This window comes from Ischnura elegans, chromosome 4 (assembly GCF_921293095.1).
Source record: "Ischnura elegans chromosome 4, ioIscEleg1.1, whole genome shotgun sequence".
NCBI classification, from domain to species: Eukaryota; Metazoa; Arthropoda; class Insecta; order Odonata; family Coenagrionidae; genus Ischnura; species Ischnura elegans.
The window spans coordinates 113,533,779-113,550,551 of NC_060249.1; the positions used below are offsets into that span (position 1 = coordinate 113,533,779).

The 16,773-nt window shown below is 37.0% G+C and overlaps 3 protein-coding genes across 4 annotated transcripts in view; 2 read left to right on the forward strand and 1 right to left on the reverse strand.

Moving 5' to 3' along the window:
• The window catches only part of LOC124157900 (atrophin-1-like), a 79,670-nt gene extending 75,558 nt beyond the window's left edge, over nt 1-4,112 (forward strand). The window contains exon 9 of the mRNA XM_046532972.1: nt 912-4,112. Within this exon, the coding sequence (XP_046388928.1) occupies nt 912-2,045 (1,134 nt within the window). The 3' untranslated portion in view covers nt 2,046-4,112. The remainder of the gene's footprint in view (nt 1-911) is intronic.
• A 1,311-nt stretch (nt 4,113-5,423) lies between these two features.
• LOC124157906 overlaps nt 5,424-16,773 on the reverse strand; it is a 137,116-nt gene continuing 125,766 nt past the window's right edge. The window contains exons 10-11 of the mRNA XM_046532986.1: nt 7,248-7,416; nt 5,424-5,641 (exon numbers count right to left, since the gene is read on the reverse strand). Of these exons, the coding sequence (XP_046388942.1) occupies nt 5,537-5,641; nt 7,248-7,416 (274 nt within the window). The 3' untranslated portion in view covers nt 5,424-5,536. The remainder of the gene's footprint in view (nt 5,642-7,247; nt 7,417-16,773) is intronic.
• The window catches only part of LOC124157902 (neuroglian), a 254,597-nt gene continuing 247,879 nt past the window's right edge, over nt 10,056-16,773 (forward strand). For both annotated transcript variants that reach the window (XM_046532974.1, XM_046532975.1), the window contains exons 1-3: nt 10,056-10,090; nt 10,236-10,312; nt 12,303-12,432. In XM_046532974.1, the coding sequence (XP_046388930.1) occupies nt 10,071-10,090; nt 10,236-10,312; nt 12,303-12,432 (227 nt within the window). In that variant the 5' untranslated portion in view covers nt 10,056-10,070. The remainder of the gene's footprint in view (nt 10,091-10,235; nt 10,313-12,302; nt 12,433-16,773) is intronic.

Consider the following 16,773-nt stretch of genomic DNA (forward strand, 5'->3'; position numbering starts at 1 on the left):
AGCTTTAAACTTTCAAATTTTTTTATTCAAATTGTATTCAAAAGTTATTAAGGGTGAAGGTTATCTTTTCTGCCAATGGGTCTTTTCTGTTTTTTGCTACGGTATTTCAGTGTTTTCCCATTACATTTGAAGGTTAAAAATCACTATAATGGGAAGACTGATTTAGTTTTCTGTTCCTTTTATAGTTCTGAGCGGAAATGGATTTATTGTGTGACCGCTGTAAGTTTTGTTTCTGTCCTGTAAATTTCTGTATCTTCTATGAATTCAGAGGGTAAACAGTAACAGGATTTATTTGATTATAATATTGGTTGCGGAAACAATATTCAAGTTTCAAGACAGTTTTCACTTTGTTTGTGAATTAGAAGTTCACCACAGCACTATATTCCTTCTTGCAGGCATGAAGTTAATGGTATGAATAATGTTCTTTATGTATACCATCTTTACATAATGCATGAATTTTTTACCTCATATCTCAAAGAATGGTCATATATTATTGATATTAGCTGCTTGAAATTCATAAGATTTGAGGTTTTATGTATATGAGTGTTTATATTTTAAATGCCTTGTGACCATACGATCAGTAATTTTGTGAAATAGTAGTTGTATAAATATTGTCATGATTTACTACTACTACTACTTTCCATTTTGATAAACTTTCAATGGGCAGTCATTATTAAATCATTGCTTTCATTTTGATTGCTCTTCGTTGTTGCTACATTTGACCATTCCACTCACCATTTAGTGTCTTTTAATATTTTTTACCCATTGCTCCAGTCATTGATTCCTGGTTGTAAACATGGGAGGGCTGATAGTTCATTATTGCCTTAGAGATAAACATTTTGTCCCACTTTGTAATAGAGAGAGTTAAGAGAGAGGTCCAAACCAAGTTCTACTCGCTATTATTCCTGTAGGATAGCTCATCAAACTCGAGCAGGTCTGGGCCATCAAACCAAAGCAATGACTCCACGAAAGTCAACGGTGAAAGCAGCACTAAGATCCCCTCTTCGACGCCAGTTGTTTCCCTCTTGCGGCTCAGTCCACAGGACGAGGTTGAGGACAATGGGGATGGGGGTGGAGAAGGAAATGGAGAGGGCACCAAGGATGAAGATGGTGGCCAACGGCATCAAAGGATGTACCATTCACAGAATAGCCTGCAGCATCCCAACAGCAACAACAGGAGGGGCTACAATGCAAACGGCTTTGGCAACCACCAGCAGCGTTACAGGGCACAGCACCATCGTCCCAACCAGATTCACTCTGCCAATCCATCCCAGACCCCTCCTCCCCCTCCTCCGTTCTTTTACCTTGCCCCCAATTACGTACAAGGTCCGAACCCACATTCCCCCGGCTACTACACTCTGCCTCCTCCACCACCCCAGCATCACCACCACATGGGAGGGGGTGGTGGCGGTGGAGGTGGTCGGGGCAACATGTTGCCCCCACGATCCCCACACCACGACCAGCGGCAGCACACCCCCGGGGGGGTGCGGTCTCGCCACTTCCAGCGCCCCCACGCACCACCCCCTCCTGACGTTGGCAAGAAGTACTCGCAATGCCCAGTCCCAGACGCACTCCTCTCTTGTTCTCCGCCCCTGCAGGCACCCTCCACGCTCGTGTACGCACCCACTGTGGGCATGGCTGCCTCACCAGGCGTTGGCATGGGGATGGGAGGAGTGGGAAGGCAGCCATCATCGCAGCAGCAGCAGCGGCGATTTGCCAATGGTCCGAGGAGGCAAGGTGGCGGTGGAGGCAGGAATTCTGGAGGAGGGGATGCTGGGCCTCGCCAAGTACAAGTGCTGCCCTCGACCCAGCAACAGCAACGACAGAGGGTGGGCAAGTGCAATAAAACTGTGAAATGTTCTCGCCAAGGCCCTATAGTGTCCAGCTCAGTGGAGAACATGCCGAGGGATGGTTCGGGGGACGCTCCATGTGTGCCTCTCACCCCACCTGGAACTCCTTCCCCAGGGTCTGCCGTTGACAGGACTCCCGTTTCCTCTGTGGGCCCCGACCCTGTTTGCCAGATGCAAGCCCTGAGCCTTCAGTAACCACAGGAAGAAAGTTGAGGAAGTATAATTTAAAAAAATATATAAAAAAAATAGTGTAAGCAGTAGATACCTTCTTCCTTAAGTTATTTATCATAAAAGAAATGTGGCATAACAAACATTTTTCTCATTTTTTTATTTATTGCTACTTTTTGTATGAAAGGACAGATGGATTTCATGCAAACTTTGGCATGCCTACATGGATTATTGTTACACGAAATGTGATACCACAATTTATACTTAATATTAATCTAAGTATACGTACAATGCAAGGTTTGGTGATGCATATGTATGCGGAAGTGTCGATCGAAAATCTGTCCTATGTTGAAAGTTTACGAGTAGGAATGGATTGTCGGGACTTATTTTGGTCACGAATTATCGGTGCTCATCCTAGGTGGGAAAGTGCCTCTTAGACAAATTGATTGGATGTTGCTCAAACATATCCGGATTTAGCCTGGTTAGCTCTGCACCCCAACAAGAGCCCATCTTGGCCATTGAGGTGCTGATCTTTGACATATTGTTGATGAAAGATGAGGTAAAGACAAATGCTCATTTTAACCATCATTGATGAAGTTCCTATGAAGTGAATTTGGGGTAGTGGCTAACCATAAGGAAGAAAGATGCATGTGTTATGCACAGCCTTCTATTCAAGTGACTTCCTTTTTTGCAGCTGTTACGGCAATGGTAGATCTTTCAATGTATCTCAGGTGTGAAATTTTTTCATTATTCATTGTAAGATTGAAAAAAAAGATAGCTAGTCATGTGACCGTGATAGTTGCCTCCTTAATGAATGCAGGAGTTATGAAAGGCACATTAAAATAAGTAGTTGGAATGATTTTTTCCAATCTACTGACACAGTCATTGAGAAGAATGTGAGTCACATTCAAAGAGGCTGTGAGCTAAAGTTTAAGTGCCCTAAAATAGCTTTTGAGTCTTGTGTAAATGATAAACTAAGTCTTTTTAAGTGCCTTTGAATGTAATCTAAGGGAGTAATGGGAGGAGATTCCCCCCCCTTTCCCTGCCCATAGCCAAGATATATATACTTTGCACTGAAGTGGCATTCTATTATGATAAATGAGCTCTGATTGTGTCGGGGATTTCCATTTCCCTTCCTTTCCCCGGTGACACCGCTGTTTTTTTTCTCCTTCTGTGAATAATCAGACACTATCCGAGTGTCATTTCCAAAGTATTTTTCTCCCCAATCCATTTTGACTGTAGAAATACCACAAGCAAATATGTGATAAATTAAATGCTCATTTACCTCCTCCTTTCCACTCTTCCATTCCCTTTTGCTAGAATTGTAAGTATATATTAAATATGTATCTATATATATATATATATATATATTGAAGTTGACGGAAAAGAAAACTTTATAAAGGCTCATTTGTGAGACTGCTGTGAGTGTATGAATTAAAGTTATATAAGCTATCATCAGTGTGACGATGATAGTGCCAGAGTGAATGTCTGCATGATCTTGCCCCTTTACACCCTCCATATTCATTGATAGAAGAAATATAGGTAAAAACCTTCTCCGGCCACAATGTCATGTTATCTGTGCCTGTCCATTGTTGACTCATTGCCTTCCCGACTGGTTTGGTGTATTGGTAATGAATAACAGGAGTCAGGAATATTCCCTATCCTACTCTGTATGGGAGTCAAACATGTATCATTGATGAATACATATAAACATATATCCAGATGTTTGTACATTTTAGTGAATATGAACATTGTTACAACTTGAAAATTCCAGAAAATTTAAGTTCTCCAAGGTACAAATGATTTAGTTGTGCAATAAAACAAGTCGTGGAGAATGATCTTCTTTTTAATAGTACAAAATTTTTACTGTTGGAATAAGTACTTTTATACTTGGAATGTATATGCCTGGCTATACTATACTATATTATAGTGAAAATGAAACCAGTACGGAGCTGGTTGGGTAAATCAGAGATTTGGATAGGAAACAAAAGCAAAAAGAAGGATTATTTGTAATGTTAACAAATGTAAGTGCTTAAAGCACGACTTCTCGTCAAAATTGTATGTTAAATAGATTAAATAAAATTATAAGCAATATACCAAATGTCATTATTGAATAAATTTTACGAATAAGTGCATGCTGTGGTTAACTACCTCAAGTAGTGGTTTCATTAGGCAAGAAGTCTCAGTAAGCTTGTTTCTAGCTAGCTTGTGCTGAAAATATTGGTTTGTATCCACTTAGATTGTGGAAATTTTCTTTGCTTGTTTCTCAGCACACACAGCAAATAGTAGCATCACTTCCTGGCCCTCGCATTCCCATATTCCACTATTGTAAAGAACCTCATTTTCATTTTATAACATCTTTCAGTAGAAATCCCTTACTAAAATGCTTTCAGTAATTGGATTATTATCATCACTGCGTAAATTGCAAATTACCTAGTAGAAAAATATAACCTTTAATTCCTGTTGACTAAAAAGTTAAGCTGATCCTCCAGCACTATGTGGCTCCAAACATGGTAAGAACTCGAAACTGCGTGGACTTTGAGGCCTTGGACTCCACCTTAGATACTATTCAAAGAATAAACTTGGACTAGCCAGCTGTGTACCTTTGTAAGTGTGGTAATGTTACTGATGAAATATCATTTGCCATGCCCACAATTCGAATCTAGATCTCCTTAATTTGTGCCGGGCATTCTTAAGCTTATAACTACCTCAGCTTCTTCATTCCCTGCAGTTTTGTTGGCTTTAGAAGACAAGATGCTGTATGCTGCCAAACATACAATTGGATCGAAACCCTGGGCAGGTCTTTCAGGGAGTTAAAGGAGGGTAACTCTGTGAACAGTGATGTCGCAGGATAGTACACGCTTGATGCTGGGTCTATGAGCTCATTTTTTACCTTGACCTCAGAAGAGGGAGGGAAAAGGAGGTGCTGCTGCGATTAAACTGCCACAAGGCAGCATGTTCCTGTTCTCAAGACCACAGTCCTAAAACTACTCGGGAATTTGGGAGACATGGGTTCGAATCCCAGCCAATGCAAATGAGTTTTCCTCTTTGGAATTTTCCCAACCTTAGAACCACAAACATTTCTTGCACTTCTGCTGTACTCTTCCTTGGCTGTTCTCTCTGCTTCTTTCTCTGACCTTCGGTGATGTTTTGTTTAAGTTTGTTTTAGCTGTAGAGAATGAGAACATGAAGTTTTCTCCTTGCACTTAGTGAAGCAGGTTTAGTGCATCAAAAGAGCTTACATAGATTGACAGATATTCATTTCCAGCATTAACACACCTATGGTTAAACTTGGGCTGGCCTTCGGTTTCAAGCCAAAGCTCGAGGAACCACTACTAATTCCTCATATTGAATTTTCTTCCAACAATAAGCAGCTTCAACCAAAGAAATACATTTGTTGAAAAATATATTTTTTATACAATGCATACAGATTATGTACATGATTATAAATTTCTTCAAAAAATACAATTTAAGTTTAATTTCAGTATATTTATATTCTCTGGTGTCATTTAGCCCTATTAGAGGCTATCAATAGAGTTGATCAGAGCCTTAATTTCCTCAGGATTACAGAAGAACTTTTTCCACAAATTCCTAAATATGTTCTCTTGAACTGTAATCAATTGCTGGAAAAGAAGAAAGAAATAGATTATGGGAGAGAGGAAGAAAACTACAAAATTTAACGATAACATTTTTATCTGCCACTAATTTTCCCTCAATAAGTGACACATTAACCCTTTCATGATGATGATAGGGTTAACGTGTAACTTATAGAAGGAAAATAGGATAGGGCGAATGATAAAAAATTTATCTTTCTGGAAATGATAAATTACATGAATTTCACTTTAAGTGTTTTTTTTTACTACCAAGGTTACAACAATTTTGACCATCCTCAGGGCTAAAGAATTACTTCAATGCTAATCTTAATTCAAGTCAAAAATGTATTAGGGGCAAGCTATTTTTATTATTGTGATATTATTTTTGCAAACACTGATTCCATGGTGATACTTCCACCCTTTATTTTTGAACTTCGATAATGAATACGTTCCAATGAAATAAATAATCAATTTGAGTAGGGTGGTTTCCTCTTTTTTTTAGTTGCCCAAATCAAAAGATTATTACTCCTGGAGTACGTATTTCACGCTTTTCGATTTTTAAATGCAATATGTATTTTTCATGATTAAATGAAAAGTGAAAATTTTCAAGCATGCAAAAATAGGACAGCTGAGTATGAATGCTGGGAAAAGCCCGTGTGACGTCATTCTGGCTCCAGCTACCACCGTGTGAGGCCACCTTGGTGCGAGGCTATGAGCGCCAATATGATGCAGGCTGATAGCAGATAGAAGAGTACCCAGCTAGCAGGTAGCACTTGGCTTAAATAAGGATTATTAACACCCTATCAAACGAAGGAAACTTTCTGACCATAGGCAATTTTAATGGGTGATTATTAAGAAATGTTTCCCTGAGCTCTGTGCTACATGCACGCAATGGTAATCTCAGGCGATGTAAAACTCGCATCTACTCGTATAGAATCTAGGTCCCTGTGACGTCACGTGGAGTGGCATCCCATGGCCGCCAATATGGCTTTATTAAAATAAGGTTAAAATTGACCATTAGCATTCGTCTAAATGGGATTTTTAAAACCAAATACATAATTTGTATATTATAAGAATACACTAAGGTTGGGTAAAGAATCGCCATCAATGCCTTTGGTTTTCTTTGATGAAGGAAACTACCCTATTGTGAGCCTAAAAATTTCCTTCCTACCAACTGCATTTTAATAAAATAGTTATACAGGGACAAAGTCACAAAAAAGCCAAGAGATAATAGATGCTAAATCCCTGGCTCTTACATGGGAAGAGTGACAGGAATGATCAAAGAAGGAAGATTAACAGCAAAGGCCACGGTAGTTCTAGCATGTAGGTAAGCTAACCTAGGTTCAAAACCCGAGAATAATGACAAGGGCCAAATAAATTAAAAAGGTTGTACTTATGAATGATGACATCAGCACAAAGCAGAGATCCAGTTTCTTCACTTGACTCTACATTTTCCCAAATCACCTCTTGCTGTGTCTGTTTTCAAAAGCGTAGCGAATGGACTTTAACTCTCGTATAAATTATGTCTACCCTGGTGCAAACTCTTAGTGGCAACTCGATGGAGTCACCCATGATATTTTGAGGCACAATGTAGATTACACCAAAGAGCTAGTAACATAATTAAATACTATTTTACCTTCTCCCCTTGATATGCAGCTAACAATTTTTTACATCTCCTCTTCAATTTCTTTGAAACTGCATCAAAGCCAAATAAAAACATTATCTGGTTCACCGTCCAAATAACAGGATAATCTCTAGTTGATCCACAGCATATCAAGCTTTTGAATTCTTTCAATTCCTTGTACCTAGAAATATCATCCAAAAGAGAATTATGAGATTGTAAATCACTTAAAACATTATTATTTCAAAATAAAACAATTTATTGTACATCTGGGAATCAAAAATTTAGAGCAGTAGCAAAATTTACAAGGATGCAGGAATCTGGAAGCCAGGGTAAAACAATATAAATTTCTATACAACTGGCTAATGTTAAAACTGTCATCAGTCCTGACTACTGCAGTTGGAGTTAAAGGAAAGCCTATCAATTTGCAAAGGGTGTAAATACATGATTTCTTCATGATAAAAAATACTTACAACTGAAAAAAATTGGGTTGCCCTTCATGACACTGCTTATCTATTTATTTGAGGAGTATCCTATATGTACATATGTAATACTCACAAAACACTAGGACTCCTAGAGATACGGAACATATCTATAACATGATGTAACGAAAAATTGAGCGAAGAGAATTCAAAGTTGACTTGCTCATGAACAGGATAATAACCATACACTGACATTTTCAACAGTTACTCATAGTGAGCTTTCCATGGAAGGCACTTAAGTAATACCAAGACCAAAATAACTTGGCTGGTGAACCGGTGTGGCTGAAGCAAGTGGTCAAGGGTGCTTTCTTGAGAGCCTGGGCACTGTCCATGGGCTTCGCTGATGAGGGAGGGGGAGTACCGAGAGTAGGAGCAAACTTAACTTGGTCAGATTTACACAGCCACTGATATTCTAGGCCTAGAGCTAAGACAATGCATACACCAACTCATTTGGAGGAGATCGACAATAATTCCTTCCAGAAATGGTCAGCTACTATGCTGAATCCCCTAACCTTGGTAAAAGGCCTAAGTAAAACATTGTCTCATGAAGGGGAGTGGATTCTGAATTTGGATGGAAGTAGTAAAGTGCACTAAGAGAACACATAAGGTTTGGCAACACTGCTGGCAGATTCACAACATGAACAAAACAGAAGTCCGACGGCAACTGATTTCCTGAATAGGTAAGCTTGAAGTGCTTGGCAAAGTTGAAGTCTCATCCCAAGAAACTTTCACTCTGCTCACCCCTAATTGCTTTTGCCACATACTCTCAGTCACAAAGATATTTTTATTAGCATATATGTACAGTAGATTCCGGTTAATTGGGACACATCGGGACAGGCACATCTTGCCCCAATTAGGGGAACTATCCCGTGTATGGCATAAACAAACGTTTAAATAATAGAAAGAAGACTAAAGAATGTTAAAAATTCAGATGAAATTTTCATTTTCTTAATAAATCCACAAGAATAGTTTAACATTTTTCAATAATTTTTTAAATCTTAGCTAAAAATATTTTTCACGGCCTCAGACGATGCTGGATGATTTTCTTTGATTCACATTAAAGAAATATTCACGTTTAATTACCGTATATAGCCCCCCCCCGAATATAGTCCCCCCCCCCCAATTTTGAGACCTCAGTTTTGGGAAAAATTTTAAAATGTAAAGGAAGGCAATTTTTCTGTGGTTAGCAAGTTAAGATTCTCGATTCGATAAAAACTATTATTTTTCGGTGAAGATTAAGAACAAATCTGTTCACATATTTTCCATCATAACAAAATAACTATACCTAAAACATGTTGTGATCCATTGCATGTATCAGTAATTTATAGTTCCTTAACCAGATGTAATGAAGAAAGGAGAAAACTTTTTTAGCATCCAAGGCTATTGTATTTTTTAAACCTTCACAAATTATTAATATTTTTGATTTCCAAATGACTACAGACAATGTCAATATATAAGCTTTAACTTAAAGCCCATAAACAGTATTGCATTTGGCCCTGAAACTTCCTTAGATCCAGTGTAACACACCCATCAAGTCATCACAAATCCAAGTGACCTGAAGAATTTAGAAAATCTAAATAAAATTGTGTTAAATAAATTATAAATATTATAAAAATATTGCTATCAAATGCCTGCTAAGCAAAACAATTAAACTACAGGACTTACAAATATCAAAGTAATAAAATTAAGAAATAAACTTTTTCCAACAAACATTAAAACTGAAAAAAAATTATATCAATTTTCAATGCCTCGTCGCGAATCATTGCATAAGTTACACAAAGAGCTTCTGCTCTGCATTTGCGCACAAATTCGACGATATTTTCCTCTAATTCTTTGAATCTGCCGCATCGAGACCCCCGAAATGACTTCCGCGATGTATTAGCGCTTTGCTAGCGCTGTGAATACTATGATTTACGGCGTATTCTGCAACGGCTATTTTTAAATTGGCATCGAAACTCCGTCTTTGAAGGCCTCTAATCTGCGGCAGGATTGATCCTCATCTTTCTACTTGATCCATCACCTCACTGTTGAACGTAAAATTATTTTTAAGAAAGAAAATATCGCGGAAATAATTGCGAAACGTTATGCGACGTAATTTATCGATCCTATTTACCCTGAAGAATTGAAGATATTCCTCAATAAATTGATTACACTTTCGATGCTGAGTCGCTGTATTTCGATCAAATGCAGTAATGCCGGCGCTTCTGGTTTAAAGTCGTCGATTATTGCGCCTTTTCAGAAACAAATGCATCACCTATTGCGCATTCTTGTCCTGCGAAGGCGGTAAAGTAAAGGCAGTGGTTGTAAACACGAACCGCACGGCCCATAGACGTATAGTAGCTACGGACGCAATGAAATGCTAAATCGTCACGAAAGGTTCACTTTATCTGTTTATTTTTCGCAATTATTTAAATCATGGGTATTATTTTACAAGTGCAACAAGCCCATGCTCTAATCCATTTTCCATCTTAGATGGAGTAATTTCGTTATTTTATTTCTTTGATGGTATTCTTTTTTTCAGGTTAGCTGTAATAATGGAGTCCTTTGGGACGTTGATTTTAATATTAGTGTCACTTATAGTGTCAGCCCAAAGTATAGGTAAGTATATTTTAGTTTTGTCTCAAATAAGATGATTTTCACTTGGCAAGTAATAATTTTTTGTTAGTATTTTCATTTTGGTATTTTGATAATATGCAATCAATCCTTGTTAATAAATTTTCATGCATTACTTCGCGTTTTCTAGGCATACTTCTTTCGTAAAAATAATTAACAACAATCCTTTTTTCCAGCCTTTATATCAACTCACCAACCTGTCTGTTTGTTTGTCTGGTACAAATCTTGTAACTCAAATTTGACTCACTTCCTGTGAAGCAAAAACGCTGAAATTTTGCACACTTCTTCATTTCCGATGACAATACATGAAAATATAACTTTTTCCTCCAACCCCCCATTAACCACCCCCCAGTCAACCTATAGCCCCCCAAAACATGTTTTTGATCTAAGAAGTTCCAAATGGTCGATTTTCGTGTTTTGCGACCACAGTAAAAGTTATCCACTTTAGGCATATCCACATAGTAGGCATTTAAAAGCATAGGGGTGGCATTTTGAAACATAGGGGGCTTACCACCCTAGTAGAAAAAAGTGTGTTCATTCAGTGTTCTTTTTATGTTCATTTAATGTTCAAATTGTGTTCCTTCTATGTTCACCGAATGATCACTTTATGTTCTTTTTATGTGTTTTGTGACAGAAAGAACATAAAAAGAACACAAAATGAACACTCGTCTGTGAACATAAAAAGAACATAATTTGAACACAAAATGAACACTTTTTTGAACATCAAAAGAACACAAAATGAACATAAAAAGAACATTTTGTTGAACAACAAAGAAAAAGCTTTCACGGAAGTCCCATCATTACCATGAACACTTTCACATCTTTGTGAATCAGATGTCAGTGTTTGGATAAGTTTCAAATCATTTTATTTCCAGCTTTTTTTATTATAAACGAACTTATTCACATTTGCCAAATGCTCAGGCCTTATCCCTGTTTAGTATGCAATAAAGTACACATTGAGAGTGTTTTCAGGTGTTCCTTGATTGCATTCTCGGATCGTTCAATGTCCATTTTTTGATGATATGCCTTCATTTAGGGATAATTTTCCCGGAAATTCATGATTTTAAATTTCTAGAAATATTATGGAAAACTGCTAAAAAATACAGTTTTGTGGATTTCAAGATGGCGAAATTCAAACTCATTTTTGGTAGACAAAGTCTCCAAAATCATCTGTAATACTTGTTTTATGTAAAGCTACTTGTCATGACACATGAACTGCAGTTATCCACAATCACCTCCAAGGACTGAGAATTTTTATACTGGTTTATTTTAAAGAGCAACAAAGAAAAATGTTCATTTTGTGTTCACCATAGTGAACATAAAATGAACACAAAGTGAACATAAAATGAACGCATAAAAAATGTTCATATTGTGTTCACCATGGTGAACATAAAATGAACTCAAAGGGAACACAAAATGAACATAAAGAAAAATGTTCATTTTGTGTTCAACATAGTGAACATAAAATGAACATATAAAAAAATGTTCAATTTGTGTTCACCATGGTGAACATAAAATGAACATAAAATGAACGCATAAAAAAATGTTCATATTGTGTTCACCATGGTGAACATAAAATGAACTCAAAGGGAACTCAGTGAACACAAAATGAACATAAAGAAAAATGTTCATTTTGTGTTCACTGAGATGAACATAAAAAGAACATAAATTGAACATCAAAAGAACACACCAAGAAATTGGTGAACATAAAAGAACACCAAAAGAACATCAAAAGAACACTTGAACACTGAATGAACATATAAAGAACACCAAAAGAACACAATTTTTTCTACTAGGGCATTCACTGAAAATTTAATAAATATAGTGACTTTTTTAATACGTCACTTTTGGTTTTTCGGGGTCACTGAGTTTTTTTGCTTTGTGTCATATATAAACGTTGCTCATCCCCTGTAATCTAAATATAAAGGCTGGTTAAAAAAAAAAAAAATTTTTATAAGAGCTTATTAAACTTCAGGTCAGTCCCCGCCCCGTATAGTTAAGCAACCTCCGTCTGACGAGTTACTGTTTCAAGTGGCAGTACAGCAAAACGAAAATGATAAGCCATTCATAATTGAATGCGAAGCAGAAGGTGAACCAGCCCCTAAGTAAGTACATATCATTCTATGAGATCAGCGTCCGGAAGTGCTAATGATGATGTCACCTTGAGTTACACCCATCTCCGCTAATATTATAATGATGCCTGGCACACTCGTCGTAACCATAAACCAATAAAAGGTGTGGGCCGGTTTTAGTGCCACCCGCGAGCAGTAAAGCCGAAGGGTGTTTAGTATTCAGTTTCATATTGTAATTTCATGCCCAGGCTTCGCGAAAATATAGTCGCACCCAGCGTCTCGTCTTCGAATGTTATCGTACCGGTCACCTAATAGACTGCGTTAGTTTATTGTGATATTTATCATTTCAATGTAGCCATTTTTTGTCATTTCAGCGTAAATCTTTAGTTTTCTGTGCTTTCCTAACATCATGTACCGTATATATTTAAATAACTCGGTGGTGTTTTCGGAGATACATGCATTGCTATTAGGTTACTTGGATTGCTTTTTGGAAGAATAAAGTGATATGCATCCTCAAGACAAGATCTTTTAGTCTAATTCCACAATTTGATTTATCAATTGTGAATTGAAGAATTAATACTGTAATATGTAAAAAAGATACTGATTGGGTGAAATAATAGAACTCATCTGTTTTATCATTTGTTCATTTTTTACATAATTTTAACCTAAGTGAGTTATCTCTCGAGTCAAAACCATTCAACTGCCAGTTATAGTGTAGCATATCTTGAGCCTTAAGTATTGTTATTTGTTCATGTTCTCTGAAAATGCACGGTATTACATGCATAAAAGTTATTAGGTATAGGCGTTGATTAAATTTTAGAATAATTAGTTGGTCGGTTTGTGCTATGGTGATCATATAATCAGTCGACTTGTATAATGATGCATTGGGAGGAGATGATTTGTAAGGTTTTAATTTATGACTTCGTAACAGCCATTTCATAGAGCATGAGGTTTGTTCAAATTAAGGAATCCAGAATTGAGTTGACATTACCAATAGCATTATAGGTGTTCCTATTTTCTTCCAGACAAATGGGTAGTTTCCTCCATCAAAGAAAATGAAAGGCATCGATTGCAATTCATCACCTACCATTAATGTATTCATAATATACAAATTATTTGGTTGTAGAAATCCCAGTTTAGATAGTCAGTTTTAACCTCATTTGAAAAAGGCCAAATTGGCAGCCAGTGTTACCACTCTGCGTGACGTCCCAGAGACCTTGATGGTATACGAGTAGTCAGGAGTTTTATATCGTCTGGGATTACCAATGCGTGCATGAGGCACAGAGCTCAGGGAAACATCTTTTAATAATTGCTTATTAAAATTATATGGTTGGAAAGATTCCCTTGTTTGATAGGGTATTGATAATCCTTTTTTTAAGCCAAGCGGTACCTGCTAGCAGAGTACTCAGCCACCTGATAGCAGCCTGCACCGTAGCGGCGCTCATAGCCCCGCTCCAAGGTGGCAGACGGAACCCAGAATGACGTCACATAGGCTTTTCCCAGCATTCATACTTAGCCGTCACATTTTTGCGCGATAGAAAATTTTCACATTTCATTGAATTGCGAAAAATATATACCGTAATTAAAAAATCTGAAAGCGTGAAATACGTATGTCAAGGAGTTATAATCTTTTGATTTAGGAAATGGCAAAAAAATAGAAAATGATCCTATTACAGAAGTGTTAATGTAATCCATTAATTTACATGGTATAGCTTTTTACATGTGGCCGTTAGGCTGGGTACTATTTTAATTGGTACGTCATCTTGCAAGGTAAATTTATTTGCACAATTATTTGATTTTGTGAAATTGTTGTTTGAAAGGGCCATTAATTCTGATACTATTGCAGAAGTGTGAATGACAGAACTGGAAATAGATTAATTCTGTCAGATGAATGTAAAATTTTTTATTGTTTGTTTGTACAAACGCTCACTTGCCACGTGTGAAGTTTGTTTGTACTCTTTCATGATATTTATGTCATATGAAAATTATGAAACTGAAAACTTCAAAACATGGTTACTAAAAGAATAGTCACAATTTACAATTTAGAAAGGAAAAAAACTATGCCAATGAAAATCTAAGCCACTTGATAGTAGAAGGTGGATTTTAAATTTGAGGAAAATGCAACCTTGGATCGTGCAGCTCATTGTGATATGCCTTCATGAAATGATAGTGCATCTAGTGAAATTGCACTGTGCTGGTATTTACTGAGTTCAAACAAAAGTTAATAAAAATTAAGCACGATAGCACCCTCTATTATCTGATAAGTAATCCTTAAAGCAATGACTTAGAAGTGTTATTATTGAGAAAGGACATAAATTAAAAAATTCGGTAATAAGTGAATTGTTAACAGCATTGTGAGAGGGGCTCCAACCCCTATTGGAAAATTCTTATAAGAAAATTTCTTATCAGAAATTGGACATATTTCTTATAAGAAAATTTCTTACAAATTTTTTCTATAAGAAAATTTCTTATCAGAAATTGGGCATTTTCCTTATAAGAAAATTTCTTTTAACTATCAATTACAAAATGTTATAATAAATTTTCTAATGGAAATATTTATTATAAATATCATATTATCATGCTTAAAACACTTGCGCAAACTTCAATAAAAAGCTACATAAGATTTACATCCCTACTGAGAGTACAAAGTTAGCATTATACCTAATTCAATCCAAATGTAGATGCCTATATCTGGTATACAGCAAACCTAATGATTTCCCATGAACCAAATGTAGATGTCTATCATTAGTGTACATAAAGCAAGGACATTCAAGCTCTGTAAAGTTCAACTGACTGGCCAGACAATTAAGGCGAGCTTCCATAGAGGTCCTGCAGGTTCTGCATAGGGTTAACGTCCCCACATGCTTAAAGAAACTAAAAGCAATGAAACCAATGATAGCCTACAATGATGGACTGATAATAGAATATGACTTTGGCAAATCGCTATGTAATGAAAGATAAAGGAATTGCAATATGGAATATGACTTAACCTGGAAAATTGAAGAAGCAAATGAATTAAAATTCAAGTTTGACTTTGGATACTTCAAGAAATTATATGGGAAGGAAGGATTTAGGGAAATTAATAGGAATCACAGTAACACTGACTGAGAACAATAGTTTTCCTCAAAACTGATAACTAACGCCCATGTTTTATCACTAAACACCACATCCTCTATCCTATCAAATACCACTCCACTGCCCATTGACACCACATCTTGTCAACCCACTGTTTCCGCCAATATGCTCAAAACTCACATCACCCAAAAATTAAATGCTAATGCATCTCCTCTGCCTCCCATTGTGGTGGCATTTTTCTCTCGGGAAAGTGTAGCGAGGTGAGGGGGGTGATCCAGGTGGGAAGAGCAGTGAGGGATGAGACGAATGTGCCCTTGAGCGAAGGTGGTAGGGGTACTGCTGCAGGAGGAGCACTCGGGGGAAACACTGACATCTCCTGGTCTCAACACCTATGCTTCCTCTTCACTTTCAACAGTGACAGGGGAGGTATGCAATTTGGTGTCTTCTTGCTGCATAAATACCCCTCTAAATAAGTCTGACATGAAGTTGCTCCTTTGATTGGTTAGAACGTGGTCAGGAACCACTCCTTCAGCAGAGCAACAGAAACCGCCCAGATACAGTTTGATTTGGCAAACATATAGAGATTCCTAGAAAAATTGAGAGTGAACTACTTTCCCTTCTTGGTCCGAGGCAATGGGTCAATTATGTACAGTGGAACCTTAATCTATCGTTTTTCAAGGGGATGGATGGTAAAAATGGTCAATGTAGGAATGTTTGACTAGATTGCCTATGTCCCAGGAAACACGTGAATTTTTTCTAGTAATCATGATATTCATTCAAAGAAGATTTTTGCTGTTTACAGGAATATTAGTACTTCATGGAAACACTCAGGGTATATTGTTGATTTGAATATTATCTTTTTCTAATATCCTAAAGGAACACGCCACCTCGCTAAAAAATATTTGCACTCCGTGTCAGCATTTGCACTGCTATTATGGATTCTTTTCTGATGTAAAAATTATTTTCCATCAAACACCATTTCAAGTAGATGTATTTACGAGGGCAATGTGCATGTTATGCCTGAAACAACCGCTTGTGCTGGTGCTGTGATTAGTTGTGAGATGGATCGCAAAGGACAAAAGTAGTCTATTATCAGAAATTTTTCTTTTTAGTAAGTATATTAGTACAATATATTCTGGTTAATTGGGACAAATAAGGCAGGCGCTCCTTACCCTAATTAAGCCGCTGCCCCAATTAGGCAATCTATCCCCTATGTGGCATAAATAAACGTTTAAATGATAGAAGGAAGTCTAAAGAATGTTTATAATTCAAATTAAATTTATTCAACCATTCATTTAC